This window comes from Poecilia latipinna, unplaced genomic scaffold (assembly GCF_001443285.1).
Source record: "Poecilia latipinna isolate Pla-1442-1.1 unplaced genomic scaffold, P_latipinna-1.0 Scaffold3553, whole genome shotgun sequence".
Lineage (NCBI taxonomy): Eukaryota > Metazoa > Chordata > Actinopteri > Cyprinodontiformes > Poeciliidae > Poecilia > Poecilia latipinna.
The window spans coordinates 12,408-39,763 of NW_015116169.1; the positions used below are offsets into that span (position 1 = coordinate 12,408).

The window sequence follows — 27,356 nt, forward strand, 5'->3', positions numbered from 1 at the left end:
GCTGTACTTTTGAAGCATCACATTTCAAGTTCAGTGACAGATCCGTCAATGAATCACACAGATTTTGCAGCTCAAATACTGAATAACCCATTTCCTATTTAAGAAATGCTTCAAAATTAAAAACTTCCACAATTTTCAGTATATATACATTAGCAACAAGGTGCATTTTGATGCAATTTAGAGTGAAATAATAAAAAAAGGTTAAGCACATATGTTCTGATGCATGCCTTGTGATAACCTTGTCAAAATAAAATAATCTGCACCACAAATGTATGTTTTAGAACTGAAGAGGAAAAAAGCTTTGAAAGCAAAATTATTATTCAATAAAAATCCTCATTGGTGCATCTTCAATATATATATATATATATGTATATATATATATATATATATATATATATATTTTTTTTTTTTTTTTACTATTTCTGTTATCACAAACACAATTATAGGGAATGCTGAAAAAAAACCAAGACCAATGCTCCTTATTAAATAACTCATTTATTACTCATAAAATATACATCAATCTCAGTACTGAAAGAACTCATTGGAATTTTGAATTCACAGTCATAATTTCTATATACATGCTAGTTTCATTCCTCTTCAAGAAAAAAAGCAAGGAAAAGAAATAAAAATCCTTCCCATTCTATTGATTCTAGCAAATGTACATATTTCCAGTTAAAATATTTTTGAACAAAACTTGAGTCTTCTGCATTCTGGTATAAGCGAGTGGTTTCTGTTTTTAAGTTAAAGCAAGCGAAACTAATATTAGATAAAAAAAGAAAAAAGTCACTCAGAAGAAAATCAAATGCTTTCCAAAATGCTGTCATTGGTTTACAGTGTTTCTCATTGCAAAGCAGAGTCACAGATGCCTCAGTGCCAGATCAGTGGACCTACTCACCGAAAGCACGCTTTCACAGCTGCCTGTACAAACCCCATACTTCCAGTAACTAATGAAGGCACAAAACGAACAAACAAAAAGCAACCCAAAAAAGTGTACAAATAATTTATTGTTTAAATTCTAAATGGTGATAAACAGGTGAATTTACAAAGGAAAAAGGTGGATCGACTGAATACTAACCTGTTGCATGTACCAGATGTCTTAAATTTACTCGGGTTAGTGAATCAGATTCCTAGAGGAAAATGAGTTTAAGACATTAAAATGGGTGTATTAAAATTTTGATCTTGAAAAATAAATGATCCCCCAAAACGTAAAAGTCCTTCTGATGGTTATAGTGTGCAGGTTTTAACTAAAACTTCTCTCTTATCCTTCCTAATCAATAAACCACCTGAAGTCTCGTTTGTTTTTTTGTCGCTTACGCAGATAAAACGGAGTTAAAATTCATCCATGTCTTTTGGTCCCTGTTGGTTTAACTCTCTGTAGTGTGCAAGCGCACCTTTTTTTTTTTTCAGCGTCTTATTGCCTTAAAACAGCTGCCGTCTGCCCAACAAGTTCAGTTTTTAACACTGGAGAGGTCAGTGTTGGTAAAGCAGTGGTTACTGAGCTCCGGCGTCGGCTAACGGACGCCGTGTGCTGGAAAAGGTTGGGATGAGCATGGGCCAGCCTGTTGCACCTCGTCCCTCCTTTGTTTTCTGGTGGGGACTCTTAAGGCTTCCTGTTGGGGGCTTGCGTCTTTATTAAGCCCTCCCAAGCTCGCGGTGGGTGAATGATTGATTTATTTATTTTTTTTTTCATGTTAAGACACAGTGTATGCGTTTGTGCATTTAGCGCCACTCCTCTCCTGTCCGCTTCAGTACGTCTCCGAATCGGAGTCGTTGAGCTCCTCGTCCTTGTAGAAGCCGTCGTGATGGCCGATGTTGTTGAAGCTGCAGTAAGAGCTGTGCTCGGCGCGCAACGCGGGCAGGCTGTCAAAGGTGACGCTCTTGGAGGGACTGGTGGTGTAGTGGTTAACGGCACTGAAGGGGAGGGTAGGTGCCACGGTGCAGGGGGACACGGGCATCATGGTGGCCAGGATGAGAGCGAGGCAGTCTGCAACGTCTTTGTTGGGGGCGCAAGCCAAGGCGGGCGTGTAACCTGAAAAACAAACAAACAAAGATTGCCAACATGCCCTGGGAAATAATAAATGACAAATACCTGACAAATTCTGGTGCTCATTTTTTTGAATTACAAAAAAAAAAGCTTTAAGATACCAGGCTCACTTCTGTGAAACTAACCTTTAAATAATATTTAAATTTTTACTTTCCTATAAACTGAAACAAAATGTCAGACTTTCAGTATCAGGTCTGATAAACCCGACGAGCTCAAGATTCCCAGGCCAACACCAGATACAGGGTGAACGCGCCGACACATCTGGCAGCTTTCTGTTAAACCACCGTCAGATATGATCTAGCTGAATTATCTGCATTAATTTAGCGCTCTGAATGTAACCTGTGCTGCGAAACACCCAGTGGAAAAAAAAAAGGGACTTCCCTCATGAAGCAAATGCACCATCTGGATGTTTCTAATTGCCAACAAAAGTATTCTGAAAACAGTATTGTTAAAATCGGACAATGCTGCAGGGCTAATTAAAGTGAAATCAAATCAACTCCAGGTTACCTGATTAAAGGGTAGCAGAGTTTCTCTGAACTGGGATTTTCACAGTAGTTAAAACTCCCATTTCAATCTTAAGAATCTGAGCCTTACAGCCTGTTTCCAAATGTTTACTCCCTTTTGTGCAGCGCTGTGTGAATGAAAGTGTCTGAATGCCAGGGTCTGCGCAGCACCATACTGTTAGAAAATCTGTCCTGACTCACTGTCCTGATCGCCTCCTTATGCATTTTAAAACCATCTTGTGTGCCAGTGACTTAGTGTCTCATTCCAGTTCTTTGTGTTTTGATTTTATTTCGTCTTCCATCTCCAAAAATATTAAACCAGTGCATTTACAGCATTCACAGGCTTATCTGGTCTGTGGTCCCTATAAAGTCTACCAACCCAATGTCATATTTAGTCGGTGTCACCTGGCAGCACCGCTTGCGGCAGATGGCTGCTCACCCTGCAGCTGATGCCGTCTGAGGCGATTTCCTGGTCACAGGAGTCGCTTTGCATGGTTAACAAATGGTTTTACCAGCAGAATGTCTTTTCCCCTCCCAGCTTCTCTACTGAATGTGACTTATTTGTCATTTGAACCTGTAATAATTAAACTAAAAGTAATTTTCTCTATTCACAAATATACAAAACTTAAATAATATCTTAAAGTATCAACCTTAGTCAAAAGTGACACACTGGAACAGCTTAGTCTACCGTTTTAAAGAGAACGGCACATTTTCCACAAGAAAACCTCCCGAGGGGATTTTCACATGTAACAGTTCTCAGAAAAACACGAATCTTTTTAAATGTGTCGTTATCTTTTATGACCTAAATCGAGGCCTTCAAATTTTATTTTATCAAGCTAGTTTGTGTCCATTCTCGAATTATTTAATTAATATACTAAACTCTGACCACATGTCTGGCTGCAGTCACTCTACATAAACCCCAAACTCTACATACTGATGTAATTACTGAATTAGTCTCTGAAGGCAATGCAAAAACCAGTCCAACTTCCACATAATCAGTCAGGAGTTAATCATTTTGAGGAAAAAAGTCCAAAAGTACAGAAAGCAGAAAAACAATCCCTCTTTGTCTCTTGACAAGAGACACATTCCCCGAGTAAAAAAAAACAAAAAAAAAAAACAGATCTGCATGATTTAAGGCAATATTTACTTATGAGCATAGACTGCCAAGTTAATGACTTGGCTCAGTGTCTAACTTCTTAATAAATATGCAGTGGCACATTGCTCTCACCAGAATACAGAATTTCCATTGGGACTTTGTTTCTAAAGCAAGCCATCATTTTTTTTTTTTTATAAAGCTAGGATTATAGCACAAGTAAAACAACTGGACCACATTTCATAAAAATAACCGTTTCACAATTAAAAACAAGGATGTACTACGCTACAATTCAATTACCGTTTTCGTCGACTGCCAGGACGCTGGCTCCCTTCGCAAGCAGCTCCTGCACCACCACAATCAGCCCATTTCTTGCAGCCACATGCAGAGGTCTAAACAAAATAGAAAGATGTCTGTGTCAGAGAGGTATTTGTATTCGAAATTCTGTATGAACAGATAAAGAACTCATATTACGCATACGTCTGTAAGGCGGCGTTTGTAGCATTTATGAGGTTTCTGTCTGTAATCTTCTCCAATATCAACAAGGCACTAGTTTCGTGTCCCTGTTGAGAGTGTGGTACAGATGCCACAAAATGTTTAAATATGTGCAGTAAATAATCGAAACCTGAAATATGGGCTGTAATGTAAATATTACCACCAGATGGCAATCCGTACCTTACTGCAGGCCAAATGAAGAGCGGTGTTCTTTTCAGCGTCCTGTAGCGTGAGGTCTGCTTTCGCACTGCTCACCAGCAGCTCTGTGTGAGGACAGGTATGAATCTCAAGAAAAACTAATCTGATGTTTCATAGTTTGTAATTGAAAGCCAGCCTGACTGTCGCGACTCATATCAAGTTAAACGCTCGGAGGCAATCGTACCGACAGCGTTGGTCTGGCCGTTCTCGGCGGCCATCATGAGCGGGGTCTTTCCTGCGGCATCGACGCAGTTGACCTGAGCATTGTGGCTCAGCAGCAGCTGTAGACACTCCACATGATCAGTGAAGGCAGCAGCATGCAGGGGGGTCCTGAGGACAGTTTGAATGTGAAGTACGCCATCGTCAATTTAAAATATCGACATTAGATTCACTTTAAAAAAATAAAAAATAAAAGTTGCCTTTTACAAACCCTCAAGCCTGAAATTTTTATAATCAGGTGTACCTGCTTTTGCCATCTTTGGCGCTGACAATGGCGGGGCCCAAGGTGTCTATCAACATCTCAGCAGCAGCTTCGTTGTCACGGATTCTAGAGAGCAGGAAAAGAAATGCTGGATGTTTAGTCTATTAAAAGCCGAGCGCTCTGACACACTGAGTGAAACCTAAGCAAGCTCAGACTCTTACACAGCACAGTGGAGGGGACTGAAAGTGTTGCCTTCGGCCTTGTGGAAAATCTCCAGTTCGAGCAAAACCTCCACACACGTGTCGTGACCTGTGGGAAAGACCACTTCGATTAAAAACCACTTTAGAAACACAAACATTTCTCATTTGGTTGCACAAAGACACTGAATGGAAACAAAAACTAAATAAAAAAAAGCATTTCTTAAGTGCTCCATTATGCTCATCTGCTACATCAGCAGCATGCTTGCATTTAAGTGCACACATGCTGCGACATCAGGTATACATATACACTTGAGAATATCAATATTCATTGATTGCTTGGTTTAAAAGGTCTTTCAACCTCCTTTGTCTGTACCATTGTAGCAGGCCCAGTGCAGTGGGGTGTAGCCTTGGCTGTCTGTTAAGGCAGGCAGTGTTTCCACTGATTGGGCAGCATGCAAAAGGCCTCCGAGTACCCCAATGTGTCCGCAAGCTGCTGCCAGGTGGATCGGCGTGCGCCCTTTACAGTCTCGCACCAGGACGTTGGCGCTGTGCTGAAGCAGAGCCTCCACACATTCTTCGTGACCGGTCACAGACTGATGACAGAGGACATTTTTTTTATTGATAATTTGTTTGGAAGGATATCCTGCTGCAGGCAAATCTCTAAGCACAACTAAGTAAATGGCACATAGATGTGCTTAAGTAATGTTTCAGCTCAGTTTTCATAGTTATGACAGTAATAATAAAATCTCCAACATCTGAAGGGTCCCATGTTTTAAAGTAGTGTTTAAAGAGACAAAAAGATCAAAATGATATCAGAATATTTAGTTTGACATGTTGCTAATCATCATGCCTTGGTCTTTATTCTATTGTTTGTATCACAGATATTCCAGATGTAGCTTGGCATCTGTGACCATTTGTAGTCAAATTATACATTTATTTTCTAGCAATTATTTTATTTAAAAAAACTGCTTACAAAACCCTGATCAACAAAGATGTTTGTATTACCCCATGCTCAATTTAAGGCCTTTGAAAAAAAAACTGCATAATTCCCCGCAAAGCAGACATAATCTAATTGAAAACAACAGCAGCACTCAGGTTAAGTGCACTCCTGCTACATAAAAGCTACTTGGTTAAAAGAAAAGGAGGAACATTGTACTGATGCATTTGTACAAGAGCATAGAACGACACAATCTTTTATGAAGAACAGATCTCCGTCTCTCTGTTTTGGCAGACTGTCAACATGTTTAAACTTCTGATAATGTAATGTTATACCACGCAGACCTAACAAAAGGTTTATACATAAACAAAATTATTAAAATATGAGTATAGACGTTAAAAGCATAAGAATGTCTGGCTTTTAAAAACATAACTGGAAAACTTACAGGTAGAAGCAATGACAAAATCAAAACAATAATGAAATCCTAAAACCCAAAGTAAAAACAAACAAACAAAAAATAATAAATCTGGATAAAGTAACCAATAGGAAGTTAAATATTCACATATATTTTCCTTTATCGTCATAATTCTTCATGTTTACGTCAATCTTTTTTTTTTTTTTGTGGCACTCACTTTTGGACAAATTGGGAGCTTTGGCCCAAAAATGATAAACACTTTGGAAAAAAGGTCCATTTTTACACAAAACAAAGTGCAATTGTATATGTGACACTTTCTAAATGTGTTTGTCTCAGCAATTTTAAACTCTGAATATTTAAGGTAAATATTGAGTAGAAACATTATGAGCTCTCCTTACTCCTCTATGCAAGGCCGTCCTGCCCCACTTGTCTTTGGCTTCTACGCTGGCTCCCTTGTTAAGAAGGGAATACACACAGTCCGTGTGTCCACTGAGGACCGACAGCATCAGCGGGGTCCTTGAATGCATTAGACAAAAATGTCAGCACTTGTTTTTAAACACAAACGTATAAACAGAGAAAGACACTTATTTACTTACTGTCCATTTCCATCTTGAATGTCTACAATACTTTGAACATCAGCATTTCCAATCAGCAAGCGCAAACATTCTGAATGACCATTAGTAGCTGCACAAAAGAAAGACAAGCATTACTTGTGACATTGTGTTTGAGAGTATAACCGTAGGAATGCCAAATTTCACAAGGTTTCTCTCCTCAGACGAGACATACCTGCAGCATGTATGGGGGTCCGCTTCAAGACAAAGTCTTTGACCAAAACGGAGGCTCCCTGGTTGATTAGAATGTCCACACATTCCACATGGCCTTTGAAGGCAGCTAGGTCTAAGGGCGTGCGTCCCTGGCTGTTTCTAACATCCAAATCCAGCAGAGATTGAACCAGAACCTCCATAGCTTGATGGTGACCATGGTATGCCTAAAAAAAAAAAAAAAAAGTCATGTTGATACTGAAATCAAGTCCAAACTACAGGAGTTTTATTAACCAATAGAATAAAGTGTCTCTTTGCCAGTCTAATTTCCCTTTGGGGTATTAAAGTATCACTGAACTAAGATATCCAAACATTTGAACAAAAATGAAGCTTAGTGTAAAGCTTCTAGTGTTGATTTACACAAGTGGTGTAACTGAATACATGAAGTAGAATACAGGTTCTGTAAAACAGAAAACTAAAGTAACTCATGCTAGACTTCTTTTAATTTGGTTTGAACCAAAAAAAAAAAAAAACAAAAAAAAAAAAAAAGAGCAAGGAGGCCTTAAGAGATCTTTCAACAGATTGGTGTCTTATCTTTTAAACGCCTGTGTTGTGTTTATTAGGAGTTTATTCAACTCAACGGGCATTGGAAACGAATGTGAATCATGACCCCTTTGGCTTTCCACAGTTTGATTTCTCTCCATCACGAGGAACCCGACATCTTTTCACGCTGCTGGCTGAAAATAAGCAGGGGCTTTTAAGCTTTTCCTCATCATTGTTCTTGGTTTGCTGTGGAATGTCTCTGTTTTTTAAGCTTTCCAAGGAACCCATCAAACTCTCCAATAATGTTGTAGAAAAACCCAACTTTTTTCCCCACTAGGAACTAAAAACCATCAGTTTGTACATGTCATTACCACCCATTGTTTAATCAATGTGGTGTGGAGCGCTTTAGACACAATATGAGCACATGAAGATCTCGTAATAGGTAACGGATACTTGCCAAAACTATTTGTATTATATATACACAATTCCTCACACGTTCAACACCATGACAAAACCCCACACCACTGACATTGCTTCTCTGCTTTCACTAAACCCCCACAATCCTGTGTTGCATCACCATCACAAGCTAAAACAAAACACCACATGATCAACCCACTCCCACCCAGAAAACACACACAAAAACAGAACCAAAATGGAAATAAACATCAGGTTACTATTATAAAGTACAGTTATTTATCAGATAGATACACTTCCAGACAGATTAGTTTGCTGCTGGTCATTCTGTGTTGTGGTTTTTAACAGAATTTGCAAAGTGAAATGAAGCGGCGACTCCACTAAGAATTAAAGTCTACTCACAGCAAGGTGCAGGGGGCTGATGGGAGCTCTGACATCAGTATCGTTCACGATGTCTGTCCCTGAGGTTTCCATTAGCTACACACATTACAAGTCAGAACTTACAACGTTAATCTGCAATTCTTGAAGAACACATTAAATATGCAACTATGGTCTATTTTTAATGAATGAAAAGTACAAACGTTGACAGTGGAAAGAGCTGCAACACTACTCACCACATCTAAGGGTGTTTCGCTCGCAATCTGTAAAAGGATTAATGAGAAAATGAGTTAAACTGCATTGAAAACAACCCAAAATTTGAAATGGTACAGATCCCTCACCAGCTCCAGACAAAGACGGTGTCCGTACGCAGAGGCGTAGTGCACAGCGTTGAAGCCCTGACTGTCCCGGATCCCTGGATTTGCATCATTCCTTAGTAAATATTCCATGCACCTGGAAATGCAGCCAAACAGTCCAGAGAACCACATTGTAGTGTATATCTTTGGACACTAGTCATGTAGATTAGCCCCCTTTTTTTTTTTTTTTTTTTTGCAATCATATGTAAACATTTGCAACTAGAAACACGGAAATTTCCAAGGATTACTGACTTTCCGTCTGTGTCGGACGCAGCGGCGTAGTGGAGAGGAGTGCAGCCCCGCTCGTCCAGATCGTTGACGCCGGCTCCAGAGCCCACCAGAGCAAACAAACACTGGTAGTTACAATTGGCAGCAGCGTAATGGAGAGGAGTCCTGGAAGAAAAACAAACAAACACACACACACACACACCTTAGATACATATTTAAATGTGATGCTAGAGCCAAATGCATCTTTAAATGCCACTAACCTCCCAAAGTTATCTTTTCTGCTAAAGTCAGCCCCGGTGTTAAGAAGAAGATTGAGACATTCCAGGTTTCTAGAAAAGCACAGATATTTATAGCATCACCAAAATGTGATTACGTCACAATTATGTTATTTTCATAATATATATATCTTTAAAGGTCTCCTATACACACCCTCCAGCAGCTGCAGCATGTAAACATGTCCTTCCAAAGTCGTCCGGAGTATCAATATCAAAGCCTGTGTTGAGTAAAAGAGTTGTGAAAAACGCTCCGCAATTTTAATCTATAAAAGTATAAAATTAAATCCATTTTTAGTTTGCCTATCATACAGAATTAATATAAATAACCTGAAGACAGGAGCTTTCGGCAGCAGTCTGAGAAGCCACTGAGAGCAGCCAAATGCAGTGGAAACATGCCGTGAATTCCTCGTCTGAAAAACAAAACAAGTCACATAAATTTCATCAAAGTAATTTATCCTTTTAGGCACAGAGCTGCAAACTGACTCCTACATTAGGGAAATGACAACCTGTTAAAGATGCCCATCTTCATTCACAATTAAGTACTGTGGCAATATGAGCTCTGAAATTCTTTGCAAAAGCAGCTTTTAACAAGTTGGAACCCTTGCAGAAAAACAGCAGAGAGGTTTGCTTACTTTGCTGTGTCGGCTTTGTTAGTGATGAGTGTGTTAATGAGGAGCTCATGTCCGTATCGAGCTGCGATGTGTAGTGGCGTATTTCCGTTTTTATCTTCAGAGTCAATCTCAGCACCTTCAGGAATACGAGAAAAAACAAAACAAAAAACAAAAAAAAAAAACAGGAGCAAGCAGTTAGTTGCAAAACTCTGAAGGGCAACAAGGAGCTACGAAGTGGATTGTGTTTGTGCTCACCGTTTTCAATGATTGCTTGAGATCTGGAAAACCTCCCATGGATCGCTGTCATGTGGAGCGGAGTCTTCCCATCTTTACTCTAAGATAAAATATAAACACACTGAAATCTTCTACCAACAAGTTTTTTTTTTGGTTCAAGCCAACATGTCGTGGATGAACGTTTCACAGGTTATGTTATCGTGTATCATTTCTGGATTACAAATGCTACGGGCCTCCTCTACAGTGTAATTCAACCCGTCTAAAATCAAATCGAGATTTGTTTCCGCAAATTATCAATTTCAGAACTTCCACATTTTTCCAGACTTGGGCTCAACGATAAAGACAATATTTTACAAAGCAAAACGATTTTTATAAACTTTGTCAAGTCTACATAGTCGACAACTATGTAGTCTACATATAGACTGCAACTATAGTCTACATAGTTGTAGACTTGACAAAAGAAATGCAAATGATGTCACATTCCCACAAGCCCTTTTTGTGCAAGAAATCACTACAACAGTGGAGGCGCCATCACAGGACTTTCAACATCTGTAATAGTGAGTTACCTTATGAGTAGGAGGCAACTAATGACATTTAAAGTTAACATTTTCACCTAAGTCATGGCCACAGTAGATTCTTAGTGCATCATAACCCAAAAATAGAGGCAGATTATCAATATGTACATTTTTAAACAAAGAAAACACCAATGAATAACCAGCAACACCCACTTTTAACCAAAGATATTCCAAGTATTGAGAATCGGTGAACAAAAGCACAACAAGCCCTGCCTGACAAAGTTTCTCCTACCTTTATATTGACGTCGGCACCGTTGCAGACCAGCAGCTCCAGGCAGAGCGCCCCGTGGCGAGAGGCGGCGGTGAAATGAAGAGGTGCAAAACCCTTCTCATTCAACTGGTTGACGTTAGCTCCACAGTCGATGAGCTCGTTCACGACCACATCTTGGCCGTTGTAGCAGGCCACGTGCAAGGGTGTGTTTCCATACGCATTAGGTTCATTGATCTAAACAGGAAGATAAGCAGATGTTTACATGAGGATTGCTACTGCTGCTATAGGGAAATATATAGAGCCATTAAGCAAGAATCTGAAGCACGTCTACAGAGTGCTGATGAGAGGTTTGTGTGCAGGACTTACATCCACCCCTAAATCCAGAAGGTATTTCACAACGCTAATCATTCCACTAGAGGCTGCAGTATGTAGGGGGGTGTAGGATTTCTTATCTTTGCAAGCAACCTCAGCTCCATGACAAGCTAGTAACTTCACCACCTCTATGTGCCCTGGAGACAAAACAAAAGGGGTTCATTATGCCCACGCACTACCAAGATCAATTCCCAAAAAGCTTTAGAAACTCTAGCAACAGGAAATCCTTTTCCAAAACAAAAAAAACGATTGAAATGTTCAGTTCTTTACCCATGTAGGCTGCCCAGTGGATCGCACGACGATCCTTCTTGTCAAAAGCATTAATGTTTGCGCCTCTGGAGAGTAGGAGCCTCACCATCTAAAAGCAACAGGAAAAAAAAAAAAAAATCCTCCAGATTACCATCACAGAAAGTTGAAAAATTATGGACTGTTCCTTTAAGAGCATGATTATTTATAAGTGCATGTAAAGATAAGAGTTCAACTGATTATCAACACCACATACGGCTAATATCTGATGTAGATCAATCCCAAAATAACTGATGTTTTTCCTAATCTTTCTCACCAATATGCTGGAAGAGAAAGATGGCAGTAGTTATAAAAACATACAACCTTCATGGTTGTACCTTCAGGCCGTCAATTTTAATGCATCAGCAACAAAGCAGCAGATTATGTCACAATGTTACTCAAGTTCTGAGTGCCTTTAATAAACTTGAACTTACTTCCGGGAAGAAAGATTAAAATTCTCTGAAAAAAAAAAAAAAAACAGCTGTTACACAATTCATTTCTAAAAAAAGAAAAAAAAAGAAGAAGAAAATGATTACTGATAAGTAGCACATAAGTACACTATATATATTATAAGCAGCTTGAAGTCGTGTTCACAGCAGAAGAACTAATAATGGTGCATATTTCCATAACTGAGTATGAAGCAGGTCAAAGTGAAATTGAGGTGTGTCAAAACTATGGCAAAACTTTCTGCTGTTTGCAGCTCTGACAGAAAATGAGCAGATCCATAAGAACATGTTGATCATTTTATGGTCAAAAATGCAGCTCTTGTTCTATGTTTCAACAGTACAAAGTCTATTGTGTTTACACAATTACGAGGCACTCAGAAAGGCTTCCTGTGAGCTAAAGAAGGAGACCAGGAAGTTGTATTAACAGACAAGCACACACAAACATGACAGCAAGCCTGGTCTGACAAGTTCAAGTAAACTCCAGTTTCTGCTGCACATTTCTAGGGGAGGAGAAGAACAGTAAGCCATGAAACATCAAGGCCATGTGCAGCTCTGTCCTCTTTGGGGGGGTTAACATTACCTCCAAGTGACCGCTGAAGGCCGCATGGTGCAGAGCAGTTCGGCCTGCTCGGTCAGATACATTCACATTACTGAGGAGGGGGACGAGGGCTTCGGCACAGCGAACCGCCTTGTTGGCTGCGGCGATGTGAAGCGGCGTCTGCCAGTTCTTGTCTCTGGCGTTCACGTCTGCAGAGTGTTTCAGCAAAATCTGGACCGCCTCCTGCAGGAAATATTACTGTTGATATTCTGCTAAACTCTGGTATGAAAAGCAGACTGGAAGACAAAGCATGACACAGGATCAGAGGAATATTTGCCTACCTCACAGCAGGAGGCCACAGCCCTGTGCAGAGGAGTCAGCCACTTGCTATCTTTGGCATTTACTCTTGCACCTGCAAAGGAGGACGACAGAGTGGGAGAGCCTATTTGAAGCTAAAAGCAGGAACAAAACATTTACTCATTTGGAGTTTTGTGTCCCACAAAAACAAAACAAACAAAAAAAACAAAAAATAGAACAGAGTTGAAATTACTTTCTGATTTGCTAGTGTGGTAAAGGGCTAATCCCCATTAGAATGGCAAGTGAACGTTGTGAATATATTTACTTTGCATATAAATGCGCAGGATGACCACGAAAAGCAAATAAGCTTCACATTGCTGATTCATCTGTAAGCCAAACCCTCAGCATTGTATTTGTGCTGCTTTTATTCCACCTGCTGCATCATCAACAAATGACCTAAAGGTGGTGGACAGGTGCTTCCTTCCAGAGTGATCAAAGATGTGTGCAAAGCAGGAAAAAGTGAAAGGTTTCTGTGTGCAGCACCGTCCCAGGAAAAAAAAGTCTCACGCAGCATAAATCTGTTTGTTGACAAAGTTATGGTGCTTTTCCTGACATTTTGAACGAAAGCAAGAGGTTATGAACTGACGGTAACCAAAAACAGCCCTGCCAGTTCTTCCAAAACACTACAGGAAAGGGGACCAGTGAAGAGATCCTGCTCTTCCCTGAAGTCATAATGGAAGAAGATTGACCTTTAAGAAAAAAAAAAAAAAAAAAGGGGGAAAAAACCTCAAGCAGGTCGGTATCTCAAAGAAACTGTCATCAACAGCTTTTAGTTATGATGTTATTTTATTAATATTCAATGCAATGTTTTTTAAAAAAAAGGCTATTCTAGTCCTCAAAATTATTTTTGATAAGTTTTTAGTGTTATGTGTATTTGGAAGGTTTTAGTAAATAAATTTAACATCCTTATTTTGCCCACATTTTATTGTGGTGCAATTTCAAAACTGTGCAGGAACTCTACATTGCTCATCTTTACATCTTATTTAAAAGCGAAGCTATTAAAAAACTGGAAACATTTTAGAACATAAAAATGTGAAAATGGAGTACTTTGTCAATTTTGAGAAAATACAGGCTATGCGATTAACTGTGTTGGTGCGGCACGCTGGGTAACATTAGAGCGGATGCTCCACACATGAAGGCTAAGAGTCGTGGACCCAGACATCCAGGGTTTGAAACCAGCTCAGGGCTTTGCTGGATCTCTTTCTGTCCAGTTTTTGTCCAAATACTGTGGATAAAGGCCACTGGCACAAGAAAAAAATAAAATAAAATCTTCTTACGTGTGACCATTTTTAATGTAAACATCATATGACCACAGACCTATTCAGCAGAGTTTTACATTTTAAAAACATTTACACATCATAAGATGAAAAAAATGTTCAGCGTTATCATACTGTTGAACTGAACCAAAGTACAAAGAAGAAACTGCTTTGAGGTCAAATGGATCCCTTCAATCTGATTAGGGAACCTACCTGAAAGAATCAGTAGCTCTATGATTTCTGCATCTCCGAGATAGGCAGCAGCGTGCAGCGGAGTTCGCTTCTCGTTATCCTGTAATAAGTAAACAGAGAACGATTCCTGTGGTTAATCAGAAACAAAACGGCTTCAGTTGCTTTGTTCCCCCCTCCGGTTACACTCCGGTTGCCTCTGCTCTGGGAGTGAAAGCCAAAAAAGTTTTATAAAAGACAAATACACGTTGAAAAAAAAAAAAATCCTTGTTTTATCATTCCACTCCAGTCAAACACAAACACCAGCCAGACTCGAGCTCAAACACCCCCACCAGAACAATAGTGGTGAGGTGTGCAATAAACTAAGCAGAGCCAGATTATGCATTGAGGACTGTAAAGTCAGACCATGCGCTGGTTTGTTTACAACTGACAGAAAGTGCTGCATAAGGCCTTCCAAGGACAGCTACACACTGGAGATACGCAATTCCCTTATTTTTTTAAGATGCATTTTAAACTACAGGACAATATGAGGAAACAGATGCAGATATAGATGGCTGCTGGAGTTACCTGCACATTCACATCCTCTTTTTTGAATATGAGAGAGCGTACGTCATCTGGGTCCACATTGAAAATGGCTTTCAGCAAAGGAGGCTGTGAAAAAACAGTTAAAGATGCATTAAAGCACTTATTTTAAATGTATTTAACATGTAGCGCTATATTAAATTGAACATTAGAACAACCTAAACGTAAAGTAAGCCAAATGAGCTGCAAGTAAGAACCTTCTAGGTATTATTTGCCATGCAAATAGTTAAAGGTGGGGGAAAAAAATAAATAAATAAATAAATAAATAAATAAAGACGGTGCTGAAACCTTCAAGCTACAGGAGAAGTCAGGGTCTTTAACATTAAGAACCACGATCTGATCTGTGAGCTCATCTGCTCACAGGTCAGATCTTCTCATTTTACACAGAAATGTAGAAGAGTGAGAGCACCTTGTAACTGAGCTGTAAATAAAGTGATCACGCTTTTACACTTCATAGTACGTTCTCAGAAATCCTTTCTGCTTTTACGAAGAAGGCAATTGCTAAAATTGTCACCGTCTGTGAGCAAAACAAAGTAGATCCCACAGAGATGAATATCAGTCTTATAAGTGAATGCTCTGTCTGTAGAATCCAAATTAGATATAGCTGCCCCTCTTCACTTTTCCTCCAGATAAGCTTCACCAAAAGAAAAAGAAAAAAAAAGCATGTGGCTGATTTGATACACATCTAAACAGAATCACAAGCAGCAAAAATCTGACAGTTAAAAAAAAAAAAAAGAAAAGAAGAAGAATTGAACTTCTTTGTAAAGTCAAACTCTTATGCATCAAGTGAAAACCCGGCTTGGCTTCTTAAAAATAGTAAAGTAAGCCCCGCTCTCCACAGCAGGTCACACAGGCAAAGAAACGTAGGTTTTACACAACTAATTAGGCTGGCAGTATAGGGATAAACGCATAATATAATAAACAAGATAATTGCATCAAGCATGTCTATAGGAATTCATAACCACATTTACAAAAAAAATTTTATCAGACATCTCCATTGTCAGATGGGACTTTAAAACAAGCCAACTAACTCACTTTCAGCTTCCTGAAAGAAGGCCAACACATTTTTCTACGCTTAGACAGAAGGAAGATTCCAACATTCAAACACTTGTGGAATGGAAACTAAACGAGTGCCACCCATCAGTCCTGTTAAAGCAACAATATTAAAACTACAATAAGGAAACTCAGAGCAATGTGTCTGCTAAAAAAAACAAAACAAAAAGAGAACACAGGTTCTACCAGACTCAATGACAAACTGCTAACATCAACTATTCATACTTCTACATAGAGCATTCTTGTGAATAGCAAACACTTGAGAACCAATAACAAATTTAGTGGGCGTTTATGTATATTCTTAAGTCCATTTATCAAAATAAAAATTAAGAATGGTCATAGATGGCAATAATGTAACTTAATGAATATGTTATAATAATTTACTAGCAGCTTGCATAACTGTTGCTTTATGTTGTAAATGATCATGTTTTGATTTCTTATCTTTAACTTTAATTTTGTATCTTGAATCTCTGTGTGGGCAGAGCAATAGTGAGAAATTGTGGCTAGTTTGTACTCAGAGTTATCAGATTGACTTGAATCTAGCACTAATTCTACTTTCAGATCATTATAAATGTTAAATAAGGTTTAATATTTAAGAGTAGAAGAAAAAAACTGATCAGATGTGCATCTGAACAGTCTACTTCTGCCCGTAAAGCTGCATCCATTAGCCAATTCATTCATCCATACATTCAGAACAATGCAGCATGTACAATTACATTAATTCACTTAGACATATTCCCTCGTTTAACTCACCAGGCAACCCAGCCAGTCAATTATGTAAAGTGCAGCCATGCAGTTTGGAAGAGGTCATGCAGAAAACACGTCTTCTAGTATGTATGGCAGAGCTTGAGCAACTAACTACAAGTTGCGAGTAAAAAGAGCATTAGGCAACCCTGAACGAAGATCATTTCTGTACTACTTCCACTTATGTCCCAGTGACTCACAAACACAAATACAGGTTCACAAAGCCGTTTGTTAGAGATACAAACATACTGTCCCTCTTTAAAGTATTCACATCCCTGGAACTTTACCACATGTTCTCACACTATGACCACAAACTACCACATTTATGGCCATTGTGCATAATAGGACATCATTTTCTATTTTTATTAAAAATCTGAAGAAAAGGTGTTATGCATTTGTATGCACAGAAGCTTCTAAGGCCATAGGTTTAATGGGAATAAAAATAAATAAATTAGCAGCGGTTACAGCTGCAGATCTTACGGCGTACGTCTCCAGCAGCTTTACACGTCTAGATAACTGAAATGTTTGCCCATTCTTCTTTGCCTCAAGCACATTACAGTGTCTATGAATGTCAGTTTTAAGTTGTGCGACAGATAGTTTGATTAAGGTCTGGACTTTGATTTGTTGATCTAAAGTTATTCCACAGCAGTTCTCGCTGTATGCATACGGTGTGTTTTCCTGCTGGAAGCCAGAACTCTGTTGTGGTCTCAAGTGTTTTGCAGCCACCGACAGGTTTTCTAGGATTCCCAATATTCGACCCCAGCCATATTCCAATCAACAATGCTATACTCCCTTGTTCTGGCTGAAGAAAACAATCAATGCAGCTGCTACCACCATTGTTCTCCATTGGGATGATGTTGTTAGTGCTAGTTAAATCACAAATTTTGCATGTAGGTCAGGAAGTTCAATTCAGATGTTCTTGTATACGGCTTCTGGAAAGCTGCGTAAAGGGATTTCTTATAGCTTTCTTTCAACAATGGCTTTCGTCTTGCTGATCTTCCATAAACTACCGATTTGTGATTTGAGAAGAACGCAGCGAATAGTCGTCTTCTTACCGATCTCTCCAGTCCCTCCAGATGTACCGAGGTTCCTCTTAGCATTCTGTGTCCATTTTTGGATGATAGCTTTAGCAGCTATCCCCATAAGATGTCCAGGGCTTGGGGAATTGCTTTATAACTTCATGTTTAAAACTTCTTTACAGCTTAATGCATGACTTCAAATTACATACAGATGGCTTCAATTTAGTAATGAAGCGAGTTCTGTAGGTAACTAATGACACTGTTTTTTTTATTTTGAGAAGTGAGGGTAAAAGCAGAGCCGAGTACTTATGAAGCCACATTTTTTAGATATTTGCAAAGATTTAGCAAATTATGTATAATTTTCCTTTCATTGCATTACTATGCTTTACTTTCTATTAAACAAGCACAGAGGCCGACTGTGGCTCAACAGGAAGAGTTGCTTGCTCACAGTATGAAAGTTGTGGTTTCCATTCCTCTGCTGCGCATGCATGGCAAGGCAGCCCTAAATTTACACAAAATTTTCCAAAGATCTACATATGGGTGTAGATCTTTTGAATGGTCAGTACAACTAAAACGCCTATAAAAAATGTTGTCCATTTGAAGTTTGTGGTTGTAACGTGACAAAATGTGGATAAGTTCAAGAGGAATTAACCCTTTTGTAAGGGACTGCGCCAGTTTTAGGAATCACTTCAGAAGTTTACAAGGGATTGCAGGTGAGAATGTCTTTCGCTTGTCAAAGAGAAAACATCTAATCGGTACAAAATGAAAGGCATGCCTTTTCAGATTAGTTTCATTTTTAAAACAATCTGGTCAAACAACAATAGCAGGACACTTTGCATAAGTTTTGCGCCGCTACTTTTTTTTTTTTAAGGAAAAAAAAAAAAAGCAAGCCATGCAATTCTCTAACAATGAGCATCATCAATGTCTGTCTAGAAGAAATGGTGAATAGCTGCCGAGCTTTTCCACCTGTTGCCGTATTTATTTGTAAATCCTCCTCACACAAAAGGAAAGATCTGCATTCAGCTATTTATGGTTCTCCAGTCCCGGACGAGTGTTGAGGGAAATGTTCTACGCTCCTCTCTAGCTGCTCGCCTGCGTGCACCTCCTCTCCTCACGTAGAAGCCAGGCCACTTAATACCATCACCATGGAGACAGCTCACTGGCAACTCCACTGGCTAACAGGAGCCCCAGCCACACGATCATTCAAGCACGCAGACAATAAAGGACACGTGCACGTACATATGTGACAAGAATAGCATCCGTGTGCAAAAACAAATCCTTCAACTGCAACACAGAGAGCTATTCTCACTTTCAGAAGTAGGTGTCAAGTGTTAAACATAGCAGAAAGGGACCTATATCTGGTTCCACTAAAATGCCAGACATCTCATTAAAATTATAAGCATTAAGCACATGGATACACCTGCATTAGACATTTATGTAGTAGAAGTCAATAAATGGCTCTGAAAACATTCATACATATGCACACTAGACCTGTTAACAAAAGTAAGTGGTGAATACAACTTAACTTTTTGTAAAATACACACAAAATGACTAAACTGACACGTAGTTGGTCATAGCTCTCATTGTCTTTCAATAAAGTTATTGTTCCATTCAAAGAGAATTACAACTTACACACCTTGCAGTCGAAAAGTTATTATTTAATGTTTTTTTTTAATGTTAAGTACAATTTTACTCCACACAATTTTGTGCAGCTCATCTTACCAAAGTGTAAATAATGTCACAGACATTCAATTGCAGCAGTCAAACAGAGCCCTTGACATCACACTTCATTACAGGGATTTAACCACTGATACCAACAGCATGTTCACTTTAGGTGACTACTTAAGGTCACTTTGGTTGATGTTTTATCCCAGTATTCTACCTAATCACTTTGGATACGAGTAGCCATCATTTTATGTCGGCTCTGACTAATTGCTGGGTATAAACACTGTATCATTAGCTGGTTTTAACTTCGTAACAGCTAATCTCTCATTTATGCTAACAACAGGTTTTACATCCGATACGTCAGGGTGGGCCATAACTCACTCTTTTTCACACAGTTCTCCTCAATTTTGTTTCTTGCTTAAGTAAATGCATTTAAAATGCTTCCGTTTCGGAGACTAGCCACGAATTACATTCCGTTGGCAAATGCAGAAATTGGGAGAAGCTAAGCTAACATGAACCATTTTTCATTCTCACTTACCTGGTCTCGAATTTTGAGAACCACCATATTTCTGTTATTTTAACTGTTCTCGTGTAGATTCATAAAGAAATGTTGGTCTCGTCTCCCTCGTTGTTCTGACAGAGGCCTAACTGGACTCTAGCTTAGCTCCTGCGTTAGCGTCCTGTGCTGATGGCATGAAAGCAGAGAGGCAGCGGAAACTCCATAACATTGCCGCCACCGTATTTCACCCCCTCAAAAAGACAGCGTACAATTGGCTAACTGACCTCAACGTATTAGTAAGTGTCTTCGTGGTTGGTTGTTGCTAACACTAGCGTTTGACAGACGCAACATTTTATTTGCGTTTCTAGGAACTCTCTCACGGGTGTTCTGTAAGAAAACATTTTAAACAGGGAGAAGTCTATTTTGTTTTATAGTTTTATGTAACAAGAGCCAATTTTAGCTTAATGTAAAATGCTTTTTTGGGAAGTGAAGTCGTATTTCTTATTACTCACATAAGCGTGAGTCATCTTTCAGCTTCTATGAAACATAAATACTAGAATATTATGTTATTTTAAGATGTATGGACGACTGGAATAGTTTATCTCTTAAATAATAATAATGATAAAACATATCAAGCTAAACAAGACGAGAGATAAGTTATGTATACATTACATATTGAATATGCAGGGAAAGTTGAGTGTTTTGCAAATAAGCACCAAGTCGGGTGTATATGCGCTTTCCCAATTGAGGAAATCTCGCCCTCTAGTGGCCTACTCTTCAACTACAATCAAGACTTACATGTAAAATATCCATGTCTACAATTATTTTTCAGTCCAGTGGGCATTTTATAACTTTTCAGAGTTAATCCTGTCATAAATAATAATAAACTGAACTGATCTAAAACAAACTAATAGACTAATATGTTCTCTGTGTGTTGCGATGGATTCTCATTTGTGAACTGCATAATGTTGCGCAATGATCCCGGATGTCACGATGTGTAATTCAGTACTTAAATCGTTTTTGGATTGTTGCAGCTACAGCAGCAGTAAATAGTTTGTGATTTCCTGTACCCAGTGGAAACAGGGCAGGCAGAAAGAACAGAAAGTACATAATCGAAGGGTGCCACAAAAGCCTGGATACAAATCTCTTTATGGTGCCGTCTGTGACTAAATGTTTCTGTTGCAGGCACACAGCCACAATTTCCAGAAAACTCAATTGCAATCTATGGTATGTGAACATCTGTAGTGACTTAATGAAGACAACTCAAATAAACTCCTAAGGGCTAATTTAGAAATGATCCCTTAGGTGTAACTGTTACTCATTTTATGCAGAACTTTGCATCTTTCACAGTCCAAGTGCCTTGCAGATGTATTCATATTCCTCAAATTTTCCCCCACAACTTTTCAAATTAGAACCATTTCAAATTTCAAATTTCATCATTTTTAATGGGACTTTGTGAGCTAGATTAACACAAAGTATTGAACTAATGCAATCCATTGCAGCCAACCGGCATCAGAAGTAACCCGCTTATTAAATTACTTCTATATGCATGTATTTAATGTCAGTATAAATGCAAATGTTCTGGGAAGGCCTCAGAGTTGCAAAGCATCATCAAGAACAAGAAACACATCAGAAAAATCAGAGATGAGGTAGTTGAAGTGTTTAACGCATGCTTAAGTTTTAAAAAATAATCTCACAAAGCACAATCCAAGCCATCATCCAAAAATAGAAAGACTCTGGCACAACTGGAATCTTACAAAGACATGACCATTCACCTAAGCTGAAAGCATTATTTACAGAAGCTGCCAAGGGCTCCTTGTTGACTCTAGAGATGCTGCGGAGATTCACCAGACAGGTGAGATAATCGGTTAAAAGAGCGACTATAAGTTCTGCACTCCATCAGTGTGGCCTTACTGGCAAAAAGTAAACGATGGTTTAAAGAAAGAAATACAAAGTCCTGTCCGTAAGTCAACACAAGCCATGTAGGGAGCACAACAAGCATCTACAAAAGTTTGATCTGGTCAGATTAGACTAAAATTGACCTTTCTGGCCAAATTTAGAAAGCTGACACTATTGACAATCCTTACAGTAAAACACGATGAGGACAATGGCATGCCATTTGAATTCTACTCTACTGCAGCAACAGGAAACCTGATCAAAATGGATAGAAAAATGAATGGAGCTCAATAGTTGGCACAATGTTCTATTTTGAAAACTGCTTTTGCAGAGTGCTGAGCTTTAAAGTACATCAACAGCTAATCCCCATTTAATAGATGTGGAATTTGGAAATAAAGTATGTTCGCAAAGAAAGGCAGCAGTCAGTGATTAACAAGAGTCAGAAAGAATGTGAGAAATGTTCACCAGCTTCTCTGAGTGGTCTCACGTTTCATTGTGGTGGATAAAACAAAAAAGAAAAGAGGAGGGAAAAATGTTGCTGGAGTTTTGTGGATAGCGTTGCTTGCACACTGGTCACCTTTGCTGTAGGTAATCCCCTGGCTCTGTCACTAAACCCCCACAAGAGCCGCAGCAACCCTAGCAGAAATACGTCTCACCAGGGGTGGCTGTGATGGAGCTGCGTTCCCGCAAATTAAATTAGGAGGTGGAGGAACAGCGGAGCAAAGGCACAAATGAAGAAAACAGATGCCTACGTACATGCCTTTAGTCTTTCCAGCCTTGGTTTAAAAACTGCACTCTGGCCCTCTGTTTTCACCAAACTCCAGTTTACAGCTGTAAAAGTGCGAAAGAGGGAGGCAATCGGAGGGAGTAAAAGAGCAAAATGAGCACAGATGAGGACAGAAGTAATGTTCCCAGGTTTTACTAAACAGCAAAACACTGAGAGTCTGATGGCCACAGACTTATCAGGACTAAAACTGCTCGCAGCTTTCTTACCAAAGCAAACACCCTGCTGAAAAATGATAGAATCCTTTGTTTCCTGATAACAGCTGTGAAGTCTTGAAGAGACAGCCCCCACAGATGTGCATGAAGGACAGTGCCTTGTGATGCTCTGATGTTTGGCTCTCGCAGACGTCTGTCAGGATGAGAGATAGAACACAGCTGGACAGTCGGGATCCTGGGATGAAAGTGATGTCGCTTTGCCATGTCAGTCCCAGCTGCCGCGGGACGGAGCGAAGACGGGTACAATTTGGAGTTGGCGGCTTCCCATTGCTCTTCCGTGAAAATGATGCAGAGCCAGACATCACATAATTACCAAGTCCCTGTCGACTTAAGGGTTTGTTGAATATGCAGGTGTTATGGAAAAACAACAACAAAAGTATTATTCTCTCTTCTTGTCAGTTCATCTCACATGTTTTCTCGTAATTAGGTCTGGGGCCATTCAAATAAGGTGAGTTTGAGTTTGATGAAGCATTTCTGTGTTGATTTGCTAATGTGTTTTGTAACAGTACAGTTGTGACATTAGTTTCTGACAGAGTTCACCAGATTTTTATATCATATCTTCTGGTATTTCGAAGAGATGTGTGTTGTCATACTCTACAACTAGGTTTTCACTGCCTTTTGAAGATGAGCATGGCTACAACGTCGCAGTACTTTCACCGTACAGTGGCTATAAGGTGCTTTTCCACTTTCATCCTGTGTATCATGTTAAACCCAGCCGGAGTCTTTGTTTTGTAACAGCTCAACCTGAGACTCATCTGATTAAAGCACACAATTTTGATTAAAGACTATACCATGCAGCAAATTCCTCATCTTTACATGTATGATGGGAACTAAATATGCTTTTTTCATGAAGCTCCTCCCCAACAACTAGTTGGTATGAATAGCATATGACCCATGCTTAATTTACATTTATTTTTATTAAGGGATTGTTAGAGGGGGTGCAAAACATTGTGCCACCAGTTCTTGTATTTAGAAAAAAAAATTCTCCAGACCTTCTTTCCATCCCACTTGTTAGATTAAAGGTTAGATTTTTCAAAAAATATATTTTGGGTGAGGTTATTCTACTGGAATCAAAAATAAATTCATCGAGAGGCACTGACACAAAACATTCTATTTTAGTTGACCTTGGTCTCTTGAAGGTTAGTACATTGTCCCTAACCTTGGAGGAAGATGGATGCACCCTCAATAAATGCATTGGTTTAAAGAGACAGCATCCTGTGTTGGGCTGCAGAGACTAACCTATATAACTGAGGGACAAGAAGAACAATTTGAGGAGATTTGGAAGAACTTGGTGAACTTTCTTGAACGTCAGAGACCAATACTGTGATGCTGTGTTGCTATTTTTAGAATGGTTTTAGTTGATTGTTTTGACAAAAAAAAGTAACAAATATGTAAATGTCTAAAGGATCCACTTGTGTTAAATATATATTTTTCATTTTATACTGAGACAGTCTGTGTAAAGACTACTAAAAATCAAAGAAGCAAAGGATATGGAGCTTGCAGAGTTTGTAAAGGTATAAAGCTGAAGCACAAGTTCACAGTCACCTTCGTGTCTCATAAGGCCTCAGGTGAATTTCTTGTCACAAAAAGAAATGATTAAGAATAAGCCACTGCCAAATAAAAAATTAATTAGATTTGAAAAAAAAAATGTAACCCAAATTACAGAAGTTCTTATTTGCTTTTGCTTTATATTTCATTAACTATCTTTCTACAGATGTGTACTTATATTAGTTTCAAAAATATACTTAAATGTTCTTAACATTTTACATTAATTGAACTCAGTATTGACAATATATGTTCACTAATCAAACTGAAACGCTGTGGTTCTTAAAATTAATCCTGAAAGCTCTCAAACTGGCCATAAAGGTCATAAAACAAGAGACAATATTTTCATTTAAATGCTATTTGAACATTTTCAGGTAATGTTGTTTGTAAATTTACCAAGTCATAAAACTTGAAAGCATTTCATTTGAAGAATAAAGATGGAACTTGAATTAATTTTATGTTTCCCACATTTCTAAATAGTAACAGAAGGATTAACAAAATAACTGTAAATAACAATATATGCCAAGGACATAAATATTTTATTTTACTGATGAACAAAGCAAGCAAATCAGCTTCTCCCACATGACAATTGCCAGTACGACCATTAGATGGCACTGCTCCCGTTTTAATAGTCTTTTGGAGATGACGTTATTTTTAGAAGGTGCGTCACTGCAGCTGTTCACATTTTGAACTTCAGTTATGCAACAAAAATCAAACAATAGCTTTTTTTTTTTTTTAGCCATTAGAGCAGTACCGTTTTCATAAACCTAAATCTTCTCGTGCAGCAATTTTAAATAGCTATGGTGAATCTTTCACAGAAAAAGTTTGGAATATAATTTATAGTTCCACTTGAATTATTTAAAACGTTTAGTAGAACAATATAGCACTAGTAAAACTTATTGCCATATCTAGTTCGATGTGCTGGACGGGAGAACATAGATTATTCGGGGACCTCGAAGTGAAGCAGACAACACTCTTTGTCTGTCAGTGTCTCAACAAGACTGGGGTTTTATAACTGAAGACCAAGGGATGCTATTTATAGCTGCGTCCTCTTCATCCCACTTCAGACAATCATCACATCCAGCCCTCCTCAAGGTACACCGTCAACACTCCACTCGCAGTCCTTTCATTTTTAATGTGACGACAAATTCAACGCGACAGGTGTGCTAAAAGTGTGTTCACAAAAAGACTGGTATGTTTTCTGTAGTTAAAGGTTGATGTGACATGTAGCTTTTATTTTGCTCGTTCCTCTTATTTTACTAATTTTAAAGGTAGCGAGATAGACTATTACTATTATATCTGTTATTATTATTTTTTTTTATCAGCGGATTATTAGTTAACTGGACAGTTGATTCTGCGGACAAACAGGTGGTCGTTTCACTCTGCAGTGTGAGTCCGCCAGAGAAAGTGGACCGGAACAGTCTCTATTTGACTCTCACTGTTCGTGACATCCCTCCCACACCCGAAACACAGGAAATGTCTTTTCTCTCCGATTACTTATTTGCCTCATCATCTCTGCTTGTACAGACTGCTAATGGATGGGGGCTATTGTAGTGCGGGCGCTCGGATCTATAAATAGACCTGCTTGCGAAGTATGATCTCATCACTGGGGATGTGAGGCGTGATAGCGCTTATTGGAAAGATTGTCAATTAGCTTGGATGCATCACACAGTTGTCATAAAACTGCAATGACTTTTACAAAACCATTTATAGTGGTGTGTGAATCAGTTTTTTTTTTATCTTTCTTTCTTACAATATGGTTATGGTTATTTACATTTTGTTGGATCCATACAGTTTTATTGATGAGATAGAACTACACAAAGTGGTGCGTAACTGTGCAGTGGACAGGAAATCATATATTGTTTTCAAATTTCTTACAGTTAAAATGCTGGCTTGGATTTGTTTTCTCCTCCCTATAGTTTGATAGTCTTAAATAAAATCAGGTGCAACCAACTGCTTTCAGAAGCCACCTAATTAGTGAATATAGATTTATTTTCCTTTTGGTTTTTCCCTTCAGAGGTCGTCACAGTGAGTCATCTGTCTCCATGTAACCCTACCTTCCACATCTTCTTCCCTCACACCAATTACCTTCATGTACTCTTTCACTACATCCACAGATCTCCTCTTTGTTCTTCCTCTAGCTTTCCTGCCTGGTAGGTGCATCATCAGCATCCTTTTTAAATTGAAATCCACTATAAATTCAGTTGTTTGTGAAGGATTCAGTGGTATCTGAAGAAACTAAACAAGAGCAGCTGTTGTTGGAAAAGTCCTATGGGGGACACAATAAACACACGGAAGAAGATGCATTGATTAGATGACGCTAAAACTGGAAGTCTGTGCAAAAGGACATATCTCCTCCATTTGATTCAGGTGCATTGGACCAGAGACACCACCCAGAGTTAGTGGAGGTGTTAGTGGCCAGTTGCTTTTCCATCAAATCTGAGTGAGCATTTGTTATTTTGCAGAGAATGTGTAAAAATGTTATTCTGTAGTTGTGCAGAACTGGTAATACACCAAAAACAATGAATGTTATGTAGGCATGAGACCATTTAAAAACAAACAAACAAAAAAAAGAACTATTGAGAGGAGAAACTGCTTTATAAGTAAAACCGTAATGGCACAGTATTAAGTCAAGAGGGCAGAATACAAATTTACCACACTTTTAGAATATTAAAAACCATGTATCTCTTTATTTCCTCCTCTTCACAGTTATGCAACAGTTTGTGTTGATCTATTACATAAAACAAGAGAAAAAAATCATATCCTATCCCCTCAAACCTGAGACATACCTTCTCCAGAAGCAAGCAAAAATATTTCCAATCCAGTAGGAATGAGAGGGAGGAGCAATCTTAAATTTTATAGAGATCAATATTATTTCTAAAAATCATAAATAATATTTTTTTAGATCACTTATATCACATTAGAGATCACCTTGTTGTACTAAAATGCCATTTAATGTGTTTTAAATTATGTTACTGTTAGGGTCTGGGTTTTGGTTTTATTTATTTCTGTTTCTTTG

The 27,356-nt window shown here is 38.7% G+C and overlaps 1 protein-coding gene across 1 annotated transcript; it reads right to left on the bottom strand.

Moving 5' to 3' along the window:
- Positions 1 to 476: 476 nt before the first annotated feature.
- LOC106941217 (serine/threonine-protein phosphatase 6 regulatory ankyrin repeat subunit A) lies at positions 477 to 20,190 on the bottom strand. Its single transcript, XM_015024159.1, has 28 exons — positions 19,937 to 20,190; positions 14,903 to 14,986; positions 14,360 to 14,438; positions 12,875 to 12,945; positions 12,576 to 12,776; positions 11,535 to 11,622; positions 11,259 to 11,401; positions 10,914 to 11,126; positions 10,128 to 10,206; positions 9,894 to 10,008; positions 9,589 to 9,671; positions 9,416 to 9,479; positions 9,247 to 9,315; positions 9,011 to 9,151; positions 8,744 to 8,855; positions 8,639 to 8,665; positions 8,427 to 8,501; positions 7,093 to 7,294; positions 6,903 to 6,990; positions 6,705 to 6,822; positions 5,328 to 5,547; positions 4,976 to 5,063; positions 4,797 to 4,880; positions 4,518 to 4,663; positions 4,316 to 4,398; positions 4,121 to 4,203; positions 3,941 to 4,032; positions 477 to 2,029 (listed from the first exon to the last, which is right to left on the bottom strand). Exons 1-28 carry the CDS (start codon positions 19,961 to 19,963, stop codon positions 1,746 to 1,748), a joined length of 3,159 nt encoding a protein of 1,052 aa, XP_014879645.1. The 5' UTR covers positions 19,964 to 20,190; the 3' UTR covers positions 477 to 1,745.
- Positions 20,191 to 27,356: the final 7,166 nt, after the last annotated feature.